The sequence below is a fragment of the Leopardus geoffroyi genome, chromosome C3 (genome assembly GCF_018350155.1).
Source record: "Leopardus geoffroyi isolate Oge1 chromosome C3, O.geoffroyi_Oge1_pat1.0, whole genome shotgun sequence".
NCBI classification, from domain to species: domain Eukaryota; kingdom Metazoa; phylum Chordata; class Mammalia; order Carnivora; family Felidae; genus Leopardus; species Leopardus geoffroyi.
In genome coordinates this window covers 130,453,880-130,472,749 of record NC_059338.1, presented here as the reverse complement: position 1 = coordinate 130,472,749, position 18,870 = coordinate 130,453,880, and the positions used below count along the sequence as shown (strand labels likewise).

The following is an 18,870-nucleotide window of genomic DNA, read 5'->3' as shown; positions in this document are numbered from 1 at the left end:
TACAATCAAGTTAATTTAACAAACATTTATTAAAAGCTTGTATGTTGTGTACTGTGTGCTACATGCTGGGGGCATTTGAGACATTGCCCCTACTGTTAAAGAATCCAGGACAGAAGACTGGTAGGGGGTGGGAAGGGAAGGACAAATATAACCTTAGAACATTTGAACTGGACTTTTTAGGTAGAAAAGCAGATGAAAAACACTCTAGGGACATGGAAGAACATTAGCAAAGTATAGGTAGTCTTCTTTTGCTACTATTTAAGGAACAAAGTGTGTGGATGGCTGAAGAGCAGCCTGGGAACACAGGATGCAGGTAGTGAAGGGACAGAATGACAAGGACACTAGGAGAAAGGAGGGATTTGAGATCATTTTTAAAGAGAGGCTCAAAAGGACTTAATGATGAAAAATGTCAGAGAGGACCAGTAAATAGCGATTAAGTCTTCGTTTGGATAACTAGGTTGGATAGAATGCCATTATAACAGGAAAGAAAAGAGAAACATGCTTTCTGGGGTGTGAAAGAGGACATAAAACATTTTTTAAAGAGTTATTTTTATTTTTATTTATTTTAATTTGAGAGGGAGTGTGAGTGGGGGAGAGGAGCAGAGGGAGAAAGAATCTTAAGCACACTCTACGCTCAGCTCAGTGCGAAGCCCGACCTCATGACTGTGAGATCATGACCTGAAGAGTGGGACGCTTAACCAACTGAGCCACCCAGGTGCCCCAGGACATAAGAAAATTTTAATGTTAAGTTGGAAACGTTTTCTGCAGGAAATAGCCATCCTTATTAGGTTCTTGCCTGATGAGTTATATCTACCCACCACGGGTCCTTGAAGGTCAAGTACCTATATGAGAAGGTATTTTCTACCTTAGTTTCTTATTTCAATTTTCCTTATTAAAACATTTCCAAACTCCACTGGACTGGAAAGAGCACACAGGTACTCACTTACATGTTTTGCCTTAAGCAAACATTAAAAAGAAATCTCATAAGCAATTTAAAAGATTTATTGACAGAAGTTCCCAACAGATAGAAGCACTGTGGCCTTGGACCCTATTATCCAAGCACAGAAAACTCTTAGCTATGTCATTTGACTTCTCTTCAGTTCATGTTTAATTTTGCTGCATGTTAGTGTGAAAAGTACTATGGAATGTAGAGAGGACTTCAAAAGACTCACTTACCCACAGTGTTGCTTAAACCGTCTGAGAGAGGTAGAAATTATTCTAAGATTTATAATAAAGGGAGAGAATGTCATCAAAGTACAAAGATGGGTCTTGCATTTATGTAACCAGTTACTCATCTACTGTTGAGGATGGAGAAACAGCATGTTGAGGTAAGGCAGTTTCATGCCCCTGTGAGGGGTGAGGTGCTCCTGGGGCAAGCAGGGCCCCCCTGGATAGAGAACTTAGAATATCAGCAGAGCATTCTTCCTGCTGTGAATAACTGAGATGCAGACAGGTATCCTGATTCTTCAGCCTCTCCTCTGCTTTTCTCATAGTTTCACGAGTCACTCATCTACATAAGTTAGTTGATCTATGTGTATACTCAGGAAAGTATTCCAAAGTTCTCTATGGTATGTCCTTATTAATCTAATAGAACTTAAAGTTCAGCAACACTAGACTCATGATGGAACTCTAAGCAAGTGCTTGGGTCTCAATTTCCACCTTTTCTGAAGATGCCTGTCTTTCAATCAGGACTTCTTCAATTAAAGCATGAAGAACCACTAAAATATACTAGGCTACACTGCTAAGTGAACATGATCCATTAAATAAATAAACAAGTGGCGTTAGGGACTATCTTTGTGCTGTTGCACCTATTTTTGGAAATGGACATGTCACTGTTTCCACAAACCTTTGAAGATCGCAGTCCTCTGTAATGAGAAACTAGTACATAAGTAAAATTTTACATTATTATAAACTACAAAGAGATTTAATTATCCAATTTAATATTCAAGTCTACATAAAAAAAATCAATGACAACTGCTTTATTATTAAAAGTTACTGAATTCCATAAAGCACACAATGTAATTTATATTCAACTAACAAAAGTTTGGTACATGTATTTAAAAATATATAATATATAGATTTATGTCTTAACATTTATATTCTATTCAAAAAGCAGCAGCTTTACATATTTTACAACTTGAATTTATAAAATATATACATCCACCCTATTCAAATCCTCAAGCATGAGCTTCCATTCCTATTAATAAAATGCACAATCTGTATTTCTGAATATTGAGAGAAAAATGGTACCAACTAAAAACAACAAATCCACTTTAACTTGAACATGGACTTAATTCTTGGCTACCAGATAACTGACATGATAATCTGTTCGATTAATGATTTTACCCCGAGAATGACAATCAATTTGCATTTATGTAAATAATCTGTGGTTAACTATTAAGAGACTCGCATTTATATTCATGGTATCTGACATTCTACCACATTCCTCACTAGTCTTGTTTCAGGCTTTAGAATTAGAGAGGTGGGATTATTCAATCTTTCCATTTACCAGGAAATTTGACAAGTGCGGCCACACCTAACAAGCCAAAGCCCAGAACCATGCTTTGCCTTTGAGAAAACTGCTTAGAATTACTGCAGAAGCAAACTTTTGACAAAACCCTGACAAAGTATGCACCAAGAAATAGAACAAGAACTGTTTCTCTTTCTCCCTGTCAACTGCACTCAACTTGCACAACTGCAGTTCTTTAGGTATGGTAAAACATACCAGCTTCTAGTCAAGCTTTCCTTCCACATATTCAAAAATGTCTTCAGATATTATATTGTTTTATAAACAATTTTTTGATAAAACAGTCATATAACCATTCTGGAGATTCATCCTCAACTATCAGTCCCAGTAACTTTTGAGAATTAAAGTCACAGAGAACACCTCAATCATCAGGACGATAGTCAGAACCAGAACTTCAACTTTAAAGATGAAGATCTAAAGTTTGAAGTACATGTGAAGACTCCACGGGCCTCTAATGATAATGATGCATACAAGCCTGTCTTTAATGCAGTTCATGCTGAGAAAATTAAAGTCTCCCACAAATTATTTAAAAAAAAGAAAAAAAGTTCCAAATCTCAAAATGGCTTAGAAACTTAAATGGAAAAAACACTTTTACCAAAAAAATTAATTCAATTCATTTGGGCAATAATTAGACTTTGGGAGAGTCACCATCCAAAAAGTAAGCAGAACTCCCTTAATATTAGTATTTAAGAACTAAATTACAATTAACAGCTCATTTATCAAGTAGTCAATTATTCAATAAATTTAGCCACCTACTCTTGAACTGAAATAAAGTATCAGAAATTCTACATATTTTATCTGTAGGAAGGAGACCTCTTATTTAAGAAAAATTTCTGATGTAATTTCAATAGTCTTCCTTCTCTGGATTCCCTAACCTCAAGAAAAGGAAGGAGGAAAGAAGGAAGGAAGGGAGAGGGAGAGGAAAACTTCGGGAAACTGCTGAAGACCGACATAGTGGACATCTGTGAGAAGACAGGAAGAAAGAAGAGAGAGAAAAACAAGACTGCAAAGAGGATTGGGCCAAGTGGTGCAGATTAAAAAACACCTTCACAGATCTTAATCATGCAAAGGCATTAGCATAACACAGAATCGTGCAGTAGCTGATTTTGGTAACAGTGAATCCTTAGAGGAGATATGGGTAAGCCTCAGTTCTTTTAGAAAACCAATTTATATACACTTAATAATCCTAAGCATTCATCTCGAATATGTACAAAAAAATTAAATAAAAGTGAGATCAAGAAATATAAGCAGCAGTGACCATAAAGGCTTAGAACTAGTGACACTGAATTCTTTATTTAAAAAAAATTTTTGAACACACAGTACCTCCTCTTCTCTTCTATTTTTAGGAAGAAGTTGTAACAAGTTTAAATATCTCAATTCTCAAAAACAATAGGCTTTTTAAAAAATAAGATTTGATTACCAGAAACAAGTAATATGTGGTTACATACCATTTTCATATCACTACTCATTTCCATTATTTGTCAATTCATCTTTGATGCAATCTGGAAATAATTAAGCAGTCACTAGATACCTGTTTTAGAATCTGAAGAAATTATTATTCACCACAGGAATCTAATGATATATATTTGCATATATTTAAAATTTCAGAAGGGAAAAAGTAATAAACTATTCTAGTTATTTTATACCAAATATTTATATACCTAGTCAAAACAAATAAGGATTAAAGTCTTTCTCCAGATGAACCGTATATAAAAGCTATTTTTTAGCATTTTCTTTTGGGGATTAAAAAAAGCTTTATGTCCCTGCTAGCTAAAAGGAGGAATTCATACACTACAAGTGAGTCCTTTAGAGGTGAATATTAAATTCCTTAAGAGAACAGCGATAAAATGTATTTTAAAAAATTTATCTTAAAAAACTGAAAACCATTTCTCTCATTAAAATCTATGGCATTAATACCTACTTGACATAATATTTTTTTTTTTGAAAGGGCACCAAGTTCATGATATAAACATGCAAAATAAGGAAATGAATGTATCACTGCCTTAACAGAATTTGGCAAACCAGAAGAATGGCCTTAAAATAAATAAATAAATAAATAAATAGAGAGTACATATTGTCTAAATATGAAAGTATAATTCTGTAGGCCTATGTAGCAGACAGTGCCCCATAGAGCAAGGGAAGAGGGAAGTAGCATATTCCTATGTACATTTTCTTGGTATTCTGGTTGTCGTTCAACAACGTGTTACAGAGAAATATTGTTTATTATTACAAAGTCATTAATTTTGCTCTCTAGAGCAATGACTTAAGTAAACATCTTATGTCTTTTAATAATGTAACTTACATTTAAAATCAACTTAATTAAATCTAAGTGCAAAGGAGTTTCCAATAATTACTAAATTCAAGGGAGTAATGTAACGAATAAAGTGTTACCTTATTGCAAATTTTGAATGATTGGTATTTCTATATTTTAGGATATTTCACCTTCTCTTTAAACCGTAAAGTGTACTGAAATTATTTGGTTTCCTTTACTTTCCTCTGCTTCATTTTAATTTATTTTATGATAACTCTAGGTAGAGAGAGAGGTATCTTAAAATACTGCTATTTTTATTTTACAAAACTCAACTGAGGCTATATACCACCTATTAATCTACAGGACAGCATTGTTCATCTTTGACCTGGTATATTAATTCCTTTGGTGAATAAATGTCACAGGTCATTTCTTTATAAAAGAATTTTAGTAAGAGGACCAGCATTATGGAGAAAGATTCCCCCACCCCCACAAATGATCAAGTCAATCAGTTTAGAGTTGTGTAAAATATGAAAAATATATAATTTGTCACCGCAATTTTCATATTAAAAAGCAGTTAAAAACTAAGAGTAGCTCAAGCATTCCAAAAAACATTTTTTGTCTTGGTTAAACAGGGCAACTAATAAGACTGATAGAAACTACTGTGAGAACTTAGGTGTATCTAGTGAAGAAAGAACAAAAATGTGTTTAATTTCAAAAAGTGGTAGTTGCTAACTATAGTATAAACAGTGTCCACAATTTGGTGGCTGGCCATAGTTTTAATTTGTTTTTCAAGTTATTTCTACAGCAGACATATTTTTGAAGTCTACCCACCCCTGAGTTCAGCAATTATACTTTTAGAGTGTAAAATTATATGCCCTTAATTAACAACATGTACAAAGCTACAAAATGTCATCTATACAGAGATTAAAAACAATTTTGAAAATGCTCCTCGCCAATTATTGATTGGATGGTTTTGCTGGGGTACGTACTTCAAACCTTTCAGCCAATTGGCTTTTACTTTTAAGCCCAAATTGATTCATATATTTATTCACTGCAGGATATGTCAAAAAGAGTGCAACAACAGGCATTAGTAAAAATAACATTGTAGTAGAAACAGATTTTTGCATATGTGAAAAGGTAATTTATAAAATACATAATCGCTTTTTAAAAAGAGAACCTAGTTGCAGTATCATTAACTTACATGGTACTGAGAATTGGACGTTTCAACAATTTTTTTCTATAGAAAACTTTATCTAGCTGTAAGCAAAGTCTTTTAAACAACAAGAAAACAAAACTAATCCCTCCAGGAAAAATTGTATGGTTGTGTGAGACAAATAAGCAAACATACCATTCTATAGTGTACTTTTGCCTAAATTTTAAAATAAAAATGTCCACACTCTTTTGTTAAAACATTAAGCCTCTGTCAAAAATGTATTTCTTATTTTAGGGTACAGGATTAAAGGACAAAATGATACTTACAAGTAAAGAAAATTTACAGGAAAAAACTTGACAAAAATTTTCCAATTGAAGTACTGTAACATTCAATCTTGACTTAAAACATAACAAAAGAAACAAAATTGCAAACAAAAACTGTTTATGGATTTTCCAAACATAAATAAATGAAATAGTGTTTAGGCAGTAGGGCTCATGCTGATGGCTAGCAGGAAGTAACAGAGTGTAATCTACTTGGAAAAACTGTTAATGTACAAATAAGCCCAAATTATGGACTGCAGCAGTTGAATCATCACTGCCATTTTTCTTACTTCCAAAATAAAGCCTTGATTAAACCATTCATACCCTATATTACTCATACCTTTACTTCAGATATTGAGGAACTATATACAACAAATGAATTTATTTTCACCATAGGGATAACATATTGTACCTCTCTGCCAATGTTACTTGAAAACCTTCCATGTCAAAACAATTTGACAGCAGATATAAACAATTCAATAAATACGCAATGATCTTTCATTACAGTCCTTTAAAGACGCATGTTAATTCATGCCGTTAACCTTAGGATCACAGTGCATAGAATCCAAATATAAACAGTTGGGGTGACTTTCAAGGTAATGTTGGATCCCTCACTTTATTTATAATCCCACTATAACCAATAAGTTCATTTCATAGGCCCTATCATGCATTAATCATTGGGTGGCAGGAGTTAATGAAAATTTTTCCTGTTAAACGTCCATTGCCGGCAATGAACGTCCCAAAACCGCCAAGGAAGTCATTGTTATTGCACAATACATGAGGACCTGGAACTTTTCCAAAAGCTTAAAAAAATAAAAATAAAAAATGGAATTATATTTGACATTTCCTGACACCTGCATTAATACTGTATGACTAATAAAAGCATGTCAGTTGCCTGGACTGAACCAGCGATCAACATGCGCCCAGAATGCACACGAGTAAAAATGCAGTAAAAGGAAGTAGTCTTCATTGCCTATAGGTCACTTCCAGTCAAAGGTTAAAGTTCAAAGACTGAATGATCAAAGTGCTCATTTTCTCAGTAGGACTATCTTCTGCTAGGAGGATGATAACAGTGGCATCAACAAGTATCATCTTTAAGAAAAGGAGAAAAAAGATAATTAAAAAAGTCAAGCCTGCATAAGTAAAATCCACAAGTTAGCCTAACATATAAATAATTTCAAGTAGCAAGAAGAACATGATGTATTTGTCTGACTTGCCTCCCCCAATCCTTGCAAATAAAAAGTCCAATTTGTGTTCAATTATATAGTGACAAACACATCAAATTCAATTCTTTCATGGAAATGTAGTTCACATAGATCTTAAATGATGCATTAATTAGTGTGTTAGTTCTACTTAAAATAATAAATTGATATATGTTAGCACATATTCAGGATTTATCTCTCAAGAGTTGTTTTAAGGGCCACAATTTTAAATTATAATGAGACAGGAAGCAAACTCCTGACCAACAGTGTCCTACTATTTAACACAGGATAATACAAGTTGTGCCTTTAGTATGAAGGAAATAACTTCACAAATAAGGTATGATCTCCAAATCAATTAATACATAGTCAATGTTATTAATTTCTCTATGGAAAATGCGTTTAAAAATACATTTTTTAGCAAGTATAGATACATATGCAAATGAGGTTAAAAAAACTAAAATAATTTAGTAATGACTTCTGGTAGCCTCAACACATCATATTTATGTAAGACATGAAATTTGAGGATTCATAACTTATTTTACAAATTTTATTTCACAAGACATATCTGAAGGATTTATTTTGAGGACTGGTTACTCTTCAGAAAGAGGCTTTAGAAGGAAGACTAGTAACAACTACCCAAGAATTGTGAAAGCTCTCTAAAACATTTCTGAAAAATTGGCTAAAATACTTTATAAAATATCCATGTTAGGATCAATACACTGTTAATAAAATCCCCATTCCCAATGATTCAATGAGAGCTAAAACCCAGAATATCTGAATTCTCTGCTAGGCAAACTCGTGGAATATTCCATCCCCTGTACATTAAGGGTGATCTAAAGGGTGAAATATATTGGATTTTTAAAATAAATCTTACCTAAATCATTAGAATTCTTTGAAGAAATAATATCTTTAAGAAGGAAGTAAATGGACAGTTTATAGTTTCTAAGTGTCACATGAAAGTATGTTTCCTCAATTACTGTGGAACTTGGAATACAGAGGAGATACAGATGTCATGGATGCAGAATATAAAAAATGTTAAAACATCACTTTTCCAACAGAGTAATTTATAATATTAGGGTCCTTGAAATTAATACTCAAACTAACTGCCCTTAGATCTCTAAGCTAAGGGACTGCACTAAATTCTGATAAGTCAAACTTTAAGTATCATACCATATGACAATGTATACAATAAAAAGGTGAGACAAAATTCAATTCGAACATCATATACCTAGTTAACTGCCAAAAATAAGCTTTTATTTCCAAAGATATCATCTCTGATAGGTGATACTGTAAATGTATCTGCATCAGGTTGTTCATTTTGGAAGTTTTTCAGTATAGTGGGCTGCTGTAGAATGTGCTACAATCCACCAAAATGAGTAAGAAATCCATACAAAGCTATTCTCCCTACCCTAATCTCCACTCTGGATCAGAAGTTAAAAAAAAAAAAAAAATTAGAGGACGAATATGATACTCCCTGCCTTAAATACTCTATCTTTAGAGAAATAAATGTACTAAGTAAGTTTTGAAAATAGAGTTCCATGATCTCTGATAGCTGGACCCACAAGGACACATGGATTTAACATTACAAATCCATCATGGCTGTAAATAACCAAAGAGTCTATGAGCAAATACTTAAGTATGGAGACAAGTATGAGCCAAAGCCGGGCAAACTTTTTCCTAGGAAAAAAAGGCCATCACTAAGAAGCAAAAAACTCATTTGTTAGCAAAAGGAACACAGTTTCCTAACTAGATGAAAAAGATTACTGAATACCAGGATGACCTACAAAAAAAGGTTGTTAATTTAATAAGATCAAGACAAATATAGGTCTATAAAACGTGGTCAAATAACACAATATATCTAACCTCTTGAATAAAGTATTTGTAGCAAAATGAAGGCCTGGAAAAAAAATCTTAGATTAATCCCTTAAACTTTTTTTCTGGAACTGTGTAAGCGCTTATTAAAACTATACCCTCAAATATAATACACAAATCACCAGTTCCAAAGAAGTGACATCTACCATGGCTAACTTCACTAGGCTTCTGGGAAATATGAGTGGAAGAGAACTATATTAGAAGCATGTCATTTAGTTCTCCCGAGTATAAGAACCATCCCATTATAATGGACACCACAACCATCACGTTATATTGGAAACCACCTCCCTGGATATTCCCAGGGACAAAAGGAACACAGTAATAAGTCAGTAGATATGAAGTGGGATCCCAATTCTAAGAAAGACAAAAATAAATCTTTACAGTTAGGTTTGTGTCTTAACAGTTTAGGGAATTAAAATTTTACTTTGATGAACCAGTTCAAGAAAGATTTCACAATAGACAACAGAACTGTTATCTAGCAGGAAATAAAGGGAAAAGGCTGTTAAGCTGCGTAAACATTTGGACTTAGGAATTTAGAAAATGATTTTGTAAGGTAGTGCAAATAAAAAGGTTTACACCTAACATAAGTAGTTCTATAGACTACTATAAGTTCTATAGACTCTATAAGTACTATAGTTCTATAGACAGCTATAAGACAGGAAGAAAAAGAGTTTATCAATACTAGTCTGAGACAATTTTATGTTCCTATCACCTTATAATCCTTAAAATTTTACAGGTCCAGCTGAATGGAACCAGAATGTAGTTTAAAGTTTTGTAAAAAATAAATAAATAAATAAATAAATAAATAAATAAATAAAGAGAGCGAGGTATTCTTCTACTCCTCCCCAAACTTATAAACTCAACAGTTTACTGGACATAACATCTAAACATTATGCCAATCTATTTCCTGTAAGCCTAGTTTTCTAAAGCCAATACTCAGTAACAGTCTTAAGCTATACTGCTCAATTCTCTTATCACCTTAAGGAAAATGCTCCAAGAACCAGATCAGTACTGCCATTTGTGAAAAGCAATCATTATGAAACTAAGTTATATACATTCAATATGGATCCCAGGAAACAGATGGATCATATTATTAATGGATTCTATTGGCTATCTTATTGAAATATTTTTATGATTCTGGGGCGCCTGGGTGGCGCAGTCGGTTAAGCGTCCGACTTCAGCCAGGTCATGATCTCGCGGTCCGGGAGTTCGAGCCCCGCATCGGGCTCTGTGCTGACAGCTCAGAGCCTGGAGCCTGTTTCCGATTCTGTGTCTCCCTCTCTCTCTGCCCCTCCCCCGTTCATGCTCTGTCTCTCTCTCTGTCCCAAAAATAAATAAACGTTGAAAAAAAAAAATTTTAAAGAAATATTTTTATGATTCCATAAAAAGATACTTTTTCTCTTTTTCAAGAACAATTATGTCTGTTTTGATACTGAACTTTAGGCTCATTCATTCATTTGTATGCTAAACTGGATACATTTGTGCACTAAACTGGCTACCATCTTAGCCCTGAATTACAGGTAAATTCCCCTTATGTATGCAGAAATGAGTTGTCTATTCAAATACCTATTTTGGTTAGTTCCCTTTATTTTTTTAACCCTATTCTCTCCATTTAACCAATTTTTCAAAGCATATGGACCCCTGGCCTTAATTTGCAACACAGAATATTTGTATCCCAATGGCCTTAATTCTTTAGTGAATAGAAACTATCAAAGAATTCTGGAAAACAGGTTGATAGTAAACTTCAAGTAAGTAACAGTAAGGAATGTGTGTTCACATCTCAGGAAATTTTTGCACTTTAATATTAAGGAGCTAGAAAAGAATCTCAAAAGAAATGCAGAAAGAAATGCAGAAGATATGATACTACAAAGAGAGTAACAGTAGGGTAGCAGTGACTGTCCTACATTTTCAAAGTATACTAACAACGTGGAAGATCACAGATTTAAGTTGAAAGAGGCTTTTTTTTTCAAGCACCCAACACTGGTATCTATCTGGCAGCTCAAGTCTGGTGTATCAGCAGAAACCTACTCTTCCAAATCCAGGAGATCTTCTGAACTGCTGAATTATTGTTTTTCATTAATAGTGGCATTCATCCTGCAGCCAGGAAGCCCTCTCAAGTGCATAGATATTATGAAACTAAACCCAAACCTCCCTTGTCTCTTTTGATTACAAACACTGACGAACACTCTGACCCACGTTGACCCAAGGACTGTGGAGCCTATACCTGAGGCCCACAATTCTGCTTGGGCAGAATTCAACTTCTTCTAGAAATTGAAATGTTAAGTGTTTCAGTAAGTTCATCCAATTCCAAGCAAGTCTTTATTTAGTCTCTGGATCTTTTTGTTTAAGTTTGTAGGTCATGTCAGGACACTGGCCTGACCTTGTAGCCCTTTCAGAATTAGATGATGTTAAGAAATAACAAGAGTCCATATTTCTTGGTAATTTGGTGTTATAAGGAGAACATGATTGATCAATGAAGATCTTTTGGAACTAACGCAGCTAAACAGAAAAACATAAGCTGACATCTGGAAAACTCAAAACAAAGCTGACGTATTCTGCTTTATGAGTGAGAGTATGATTACCTTTTTGATAAGATTTTTCAAATTCAGCTGTAAGGTCAAGGTGAGCTATTTCTCACATTGCTTATAACTGCCACTCTGAAATGTATAAAGGCAGAGATAATATATGCTACAGAGCTGAAATGCTTTAGTTTTTAAAGATGAAGGAAAAGTTCAAGGAAGACTGTCTATACCCACTCACCTTTATGAAAGAGCAGCTGCTCTATCATCTCAAAGCATAACTAGTATTACCCTTTCTTGATTTCATATGATGGTCACTCATGAAGCAAACTGTCGATTTAAAGAGATTCTGGGAGGGGAATGATTCAGGTATGCAGGGTTCAAGCATGAGTACAAAACATACTGAGTTAAGAATAGTCACTGTAAATCAATAATCTGAGAATGTTTTAAACAGAATTATCTGTAAATGAAAAAAAATGTATCTGTACCTGGGACTGGAAACTGAGCTAGAATAGTCATAATTTAGTTGAAATACAATCCAGTCCTTTAAAGATGGCTAATTTGTATTTTGGGGGCAGGAAGGGGGAGAGACACTTTTAGTCTGTTTATTGGTAAAATGAACTCCTGGACACTAAGAAGCTAATTTACTTTGAAAAGCCTCTCTTTTCTTAGTACTTTTTGGCTAAGGTGGAGAATGTAATAGTCCAACCTATTAAAAGACTTTTTCTATTTTAGTTATGAAAGTATAAATTTCTCAGTTAACAGAAAGAAACTATTAACTATGAAAAATAACTTCTATGAAGTGTATTTTGTTTTAAATAATTAATTTTATACTTCTAGTTTCACTATGGGACTTTTCTCCATCTCTTTTTTTTTTAAAGTTTATTTATTTATTTTGAAAGACAGAGAGTAGGGGAGGGGCAGAGAGAAGAGGGAGAAGGAGAATCCCAAGCAGGCTCCACAGTCAGCATAGAGCTGGACATGGGGCTCAATTCCATGACCGTGAGATCATGACCTGAGCCAAAACCAAGAGTTGGTTAACCAACTGAGGCACCCAAGAGCCCCTCTCCATTTCTTATTCAACAGCACGTAATGAGAAATTCTGGGAATATTCTTGGATAAAGGACTTCTCATAAGTCCTTTTATCTATATAAGGCAGCATCAGAGGGCCCGAAAGACTGTATCTTTCTGAAATTTCCCTACCAGGGAGTAAGGAAGGGAAAATGTACGAACACACTGAGGCAAGATAGCAGTTTATATGTTCAAATTATATGTATTTTTAAAATTCATCACTCCAAGACAATTTCCTCTCAAGTTTTATTAGAAAACACAAGTGGCTTAAAATCTATGGAAAAGACAACGGGGCATTTTTTTATGATTAGTGAAGTTGAGTTTGAAACAGAAGGACTATACTATCTTTAGAACTTTGACACTTTAAAACATGTTTGATTTAGTGTGTTTCTCAATATTGATTGACTAATCTGAATTTTTGATCAATCTGGGACTTTCTATGCTAAGATACAGGGTCTGTGACACTCAAGAATTTTTTTTTTTTTGGAAGGAAGAGGTAGTTTGGTGTTTGGTCCTAGGCAAGAGGATGAAAAAGAATGACAAGCCAGCAGTGTAAATTGAATTAAAGGGCTGTTTACTTAAAGTAGGGTCTTAAATGTTTTAGTAGACTTTCAGTGCTCAGAAAGAATTCCTTAAGTCTGCTTATTAATTCATTTTATATGGAAACCTGTCCTTTTATATCTCAGAATCCCTGTAACGGTAGTCCTCAAGCGTCAAGCTCTAACAGAATTATCTGGGGATACCTTAAAGACTAAAACAAAACCAGCATTCTAGGCACAGTAATAAAGTTTATTAAATTCTTTAAAAGAGAAAGCAATCAACAAGACTTTGCTGAAGGAGTTCCTGAGGGTGTGTGTAGCGGAAGGATTCGTTGAGGTAGGTGTGTTTGTGTGCATGTCTGTGCCTGGAATGAATCCAGGCAAATAGTACATAAGATAACAAATAGTGTGTATTATAAATAATCCTCCACTGAACATTCCATGTATAAAACACTTCCTGTTTTAAAAATGATTTTCTTAGGATTGGGGCACCTAGGTGGCTTAGTCAGTTAAACAACTGACTTGGGCTCAAGTCATGGTCTCACAGTTCGTGAGTTCAAGCCCCGCATCAGGCTCTGTGCTGACAGCTCAGAGCCTGGAGACTGCTTCGGATTCTGTCTCCCCCCCTCTCTCTGCGCCTCCCTTGCTCACCCTCTGTTTTTGTCTCTCTCAAAAATAAATAAATATTTTTAAAAAAAATTAAAAGATGATTTTCTTAGGATGGATTCTCAGAAGTTGGTAACTCAGACAAAAGTCTTGATCTTAAACTTTGTTAAATATTGCTGAACTTGCTATACCATCAACAAATACGAAAGCACTATTTTTTTTCTACTCTTTATTCTTTTCCAAGATTGCACTCATTTTATACAACTCTGCCAATTCAAAACTAATTTCAAAATATTAAATCTGTAATTATTTTACTGTGAAGTTTTTGGCCAATGTTTTTTATTAATTTTATTTATTATGTTAAGCAACTCTCATAAATGGTCTTTATTTTTAATAAACTGTAAGTGTTTTTCACATTTTTAAAATAAAGGTTGGCTGTGCTTTGAGGTTTTTCTAAAAGGTTTAAATTTCCATACAACTTTTTAATATTTAACATTTGTGATTCCTTTTGATTTCAGAAATTCTTCCTTCCTCTAGAGATGATCCCGAACTTTAAGAAAATATTTTCCCTTGTTTAAAAAAAAGTACTTAATTCATTCCACAGGAAATATTTTATATATGAAGTAAAAATGTAAATTTTTCTTTCCCAAAATGATTACCAACTTTCTAACAGGTTAACTTACTAAATAATTTTTTGCCTTCTGATTTGTGACACCTAATTCACCATATATTCAAATCTTATATATAAAAAGGCCTAGAAAAGAGTAATTCTATTTTGATGTCTATTCTTGCATTAATATGTTTTGGTATTTAGTAGACCAATTCTCTTTCACTATCCTTTAGTTCAAAATCCAAACTGCTCTTCTCACCTATTATTTTTTTCCAACTTTCAAGCACTCACCCATCATTCCACTGGATTTTTACTAAATTATATTAAACCCATAATTTGAAAATTATATAATACTAGTTTGTCATCAAATATCTCTATTTTTTTTTTTTAATTTTTTTTTTTTTTTCAACGTTTATTTATTTTTTGGGACAGAGAGAGACACAGCATGAATGGGGGAAGGGCAGAGAGAGAGGGAGACACAGAATTGGAAACAGGCTCCAGGCTCTGAGCCATCAGCCCAGAGCCCGACGCGGGGCTCGAACTCACGGACCGTGAGATCGTGACCTGGCTGAAGTCGGACGCTTAACCGACTGCGCCACCCAGGCGCCCCAAATATCTCTATTTTTTGATAGCTCTTACAAGTTTTGTCATTTTTTCTTCTAGGTCATCTATAACTGTCATTAACATGAGTATTTACCTTTCCATGGTTCTTAGGGTCATTCCTCTTTCACTATGCTTTCTAACATGTAACTGTTGGCATAGTGCTATTGTATTGATTCTAGCCATCACTTATCTCAACACCTACAGAACTTTATAATTTAAAAAGTTTTTAATTGACTCAAATTAACTCAGGTAACAGAAGGTTTCACAATTGATAGAAAGATAAGGGGGGAAAGATCATATTCTTACTAATTAGCTGTCAGTTCTCATTTCTTTTTTTTTTTTTTAATTTTTTTTTTAACGTTTTTTAAAATTTATTTTTGAGACAGAGAGAGACAGAGCATGAATGGGGGAGGGTCAGAGAGAGGGAGACACAGAATCAGAAACAGGCTCCAGGCTCTGAGCTGTCAGCACAGAGCCCGACACGGGGCTCGAACTCACAAACCGCGAGATCATGACCTGAGCTGAAGTCGGCCACTCAACCGACTGAACCACCCAAGCGCCCCAGTTCTCATTTTTTATTAGGCTAACATTTAAAAAAAGAAAAATAAAGGAAATGCTCTGATGAATACATCAGGGTGGTTTTGTTCACTCCCTTCAAAAAGTACACTGAAGAGTATAAAATTTTTGTTGTGAATTTCAAATATACCTCTTTAAGGAAGAGGTGAGGTCAGTTTAGAAAAGACTGGCAGTTTTCAATTAAAAAGCTACCAGCACTCTCCCAACAGAATCAGTAAAACAAAATCAGGGAGAGTACTGTATTCATACAGCTACAATCAGAAAAACCACAAATTTTTGAGGGCTAACTATTAGAATAGGAAGAGCTTTATTTAACGGATCATCTCTTACAATGTGATTCCCCCTCCTGCCACTAAGAACAGTACCAGAATTAAGTAATTACAAAAGACATCAAAATTTCTATTTTAAGTTAGCAGGTTTCCAAATAACTAATTTCAATTTCACTTAAAGATTATTAAAGACTCTTTTTTGGTGATAAAATGGTAGCATTTTAGAATGTTAAAGTGATTTTAGATTTTACTTACATGATAGGTATGATTTTATGTGCCCCATTAAAAACCTAGTCCAACGTATCCATTAAATGTCTTAAATATTTTAAAGACTCTTCTCTATATTACAAAATTACATCAGTTATATATTCCCTTCTTTTCCCCAGATATATAATCTTTCAAACCAAAATGCTAAAATAAAACTGCTTACCATGATACCACCATTTTGTTTTCTTTGGATTCTTGTTACATGTTCGAACATAAAAAGAATTATCTGGTGGTCGTCTCTGAAACCAAAAAGAATTTAAATAGATAAGAAGTTATAAAATAGAAGAAGATTTAAGGAGGCAGTTTTAATAAAAGCTTTAGCAGAATTATTACAGACAGCATAAAAAATACAAATGTTTATGTGGCACAAATGAATATATTCCAGGAAAAGAAGAGTCTTGACACCGAAACTAAATAATAAAATAAAATAAAATAAAATAAAATAAAATAAAATAAAGGTATGCATGTGTGATTTGGATTAGGTTCCAACTATTAACCCAAAGTGGTAGCATTAGGTTTTAAAGAATTTTGCTTTCATTTATCTCCCTAGAAATAATTTAGTAATTACTTCTAGAAACTAATTAAAAAAAAAAAAAAGAAAAAAAAAGGCAGAGAAGTGTACTTTACTAGGTTTGTCTGAGAAACTAACAGCAACTTATAGACCTCCACAAAGAATTATGGTTTTCCTGTAAGATAGTACCACCAAGGACAAACTAAAAGATTCAGTTTCCAAACAATATATAAAAAGAAAAAAGGGGAAAAGCTATGTTGGCATATCTGCTATACATATGTCCCGACTAGCATAATATTAGAAACATATGGCAGCTCTCCAAGGGAGCTATAGCAGGAAAAGTGATGCCAACAACACTGACGACAGATTATGGAAGGGAATTTCACTGAAAATGTCGGATACTGGTTACATAAAACAAATATGTGACTCTCTACAAAAATTTGGAAACATGTCAAGTTTGTACTAAAGCCATTGAGGGCAGGTTAGTAGGTAATATGATAGGTCCAACCAACAACTAATGGCGAGCAGGACTGCCTAGACAACAGGAAGGGAGATAGGCAGTCCACTTGGCACTTCTATAACTCAGGTACAGAACTCTGATCTTAGTTGAGCCTTATAACGCTCTTATAAGTCAATGTTAATAGTGATTTAACAAAAGGGAAGAGTAGAGTATAAGATGTTAAACAGCTATCCCAAGATTACCCTGCTGACACAGATTAAGAAAATACCTGAAAAATTAGTATTATGAAATGAGATGCCTGGCTACCTCAAAGAATAGATGGTCTGTTGCTGTTTGTCCTGCAAAGTCATAATCTGTGTTCATGTGGAATAAACTGCTACCACTGCAACAAATTTCATAAACTCATTTTCTCTGTATATTGATTAGAACCCAATCTTCAAAAAAATATATATATATATACATGTTTAAGGAAGAAAATACACTCATTCTATTTGCTTAAGTCAAGAATACAACCAAAATACTAAATGATCACAGAGACATGGTTCTTAGAAAAATAAAGTAACTATACAAAAAGATGGATTACCAAAATTGTTTTAGGAACTGAATACAAGCTGGAAAGTTTGGATAATCTATATTACAAGGGCACTGAGAATAAATGGTAGATTACTGAAAGCCCTCTCAATATCAGAAATTATTTTTAACTACTGAAATCTACTGACATAATGGATTTAAATGCCCTCAGTTTAGGGAACCATTCTTGCCTGTGAAAAAGAAAACTGGAGTGAAAGAATTATGACTAAATCAAAGTTCCCAAATGCTTATAGTAAAAATTAAAATTTGTATTCAACTCAAATATTAAAGTGAAACTCACAGCACCACATTGGCCACAGAGTAAAACTCACCTCTTTTAAAAGAAGAGCTTTTGGTGAGTAGTTAAAAGATTTTTAAAAGCTTGTTTGGAGCTAGATCCCCTCAGTTTCAAACCAAGTTTCCTCTTCATGTTTGTAACCTTGTACTTAACACAGTAAAAACAGCACCTAGTAGGTACCTACGAAATGTTTGCTGAATTTTCCTCATATTTCACAGAACTAATGTGGCCAGAATTCTACATTCCAGATTATTATCTTGTTTAAATATAATGAAGTTTATATTATATAACATAGCTTGCCAATAATTTAAATGGAATAGTCATTTACTAACTATGCAAGAAAACTAGTAGAAAACTGAAATGTGAATAGTGAGGATTAGAAAAGGATAAAGGAGGTAAAGAATATAGTCATTTCTAGCTTTTAAGAGTAAATCATTACACGTATTTTAAAATACATTAAAATGTAAAAAAGTGCTAATTAATTCAAGGCACATGCAAGAGTTACGTGCACACATCACTGGTGTTCGTCTCAATTTTTCTTATTAAATTTTATACTTAACTGCCTCACCTTTCTGAAGACATTAAACATTAACACGGGCACAGAAGTCTTTGTAACTGCAAACTGCTCTGCTCTACACCTAAAAAT

General features: G+C 33.8%; 1 protein-coding gene across 1 annotated transcript in view; it reads right to left on the bottom strand.

Annotated features, from left to right (window-relative positions):
• Window positions 1-1,964: 1,964 nt before the first annotated feature.
• Window positions 1,965-18,870, bottom strand: part of UBE2W (ubiquitin conjugating enzyme E2 W) — a 74,759-nt gene continuing 57,853 nt past the window's right edge. The window contains exons 5-6 of the mRNA XM_045454890.1: window positions 16,549-16,624; window positions 1,965-7,343 (exon numbers count right to left, since the gene is read on the bottom strand). Coding sequence (XP_045310846.1) covers window positions 7,330-7,343; window positions 16,549-16,624 — 90 coding nt within the window. The 3' untranslated portion in view covers window positions 1,965-7,329. The remainder of the gene's footprint in view (window positions 7,344-16,548; window positions 16,625-18,870) is intronic.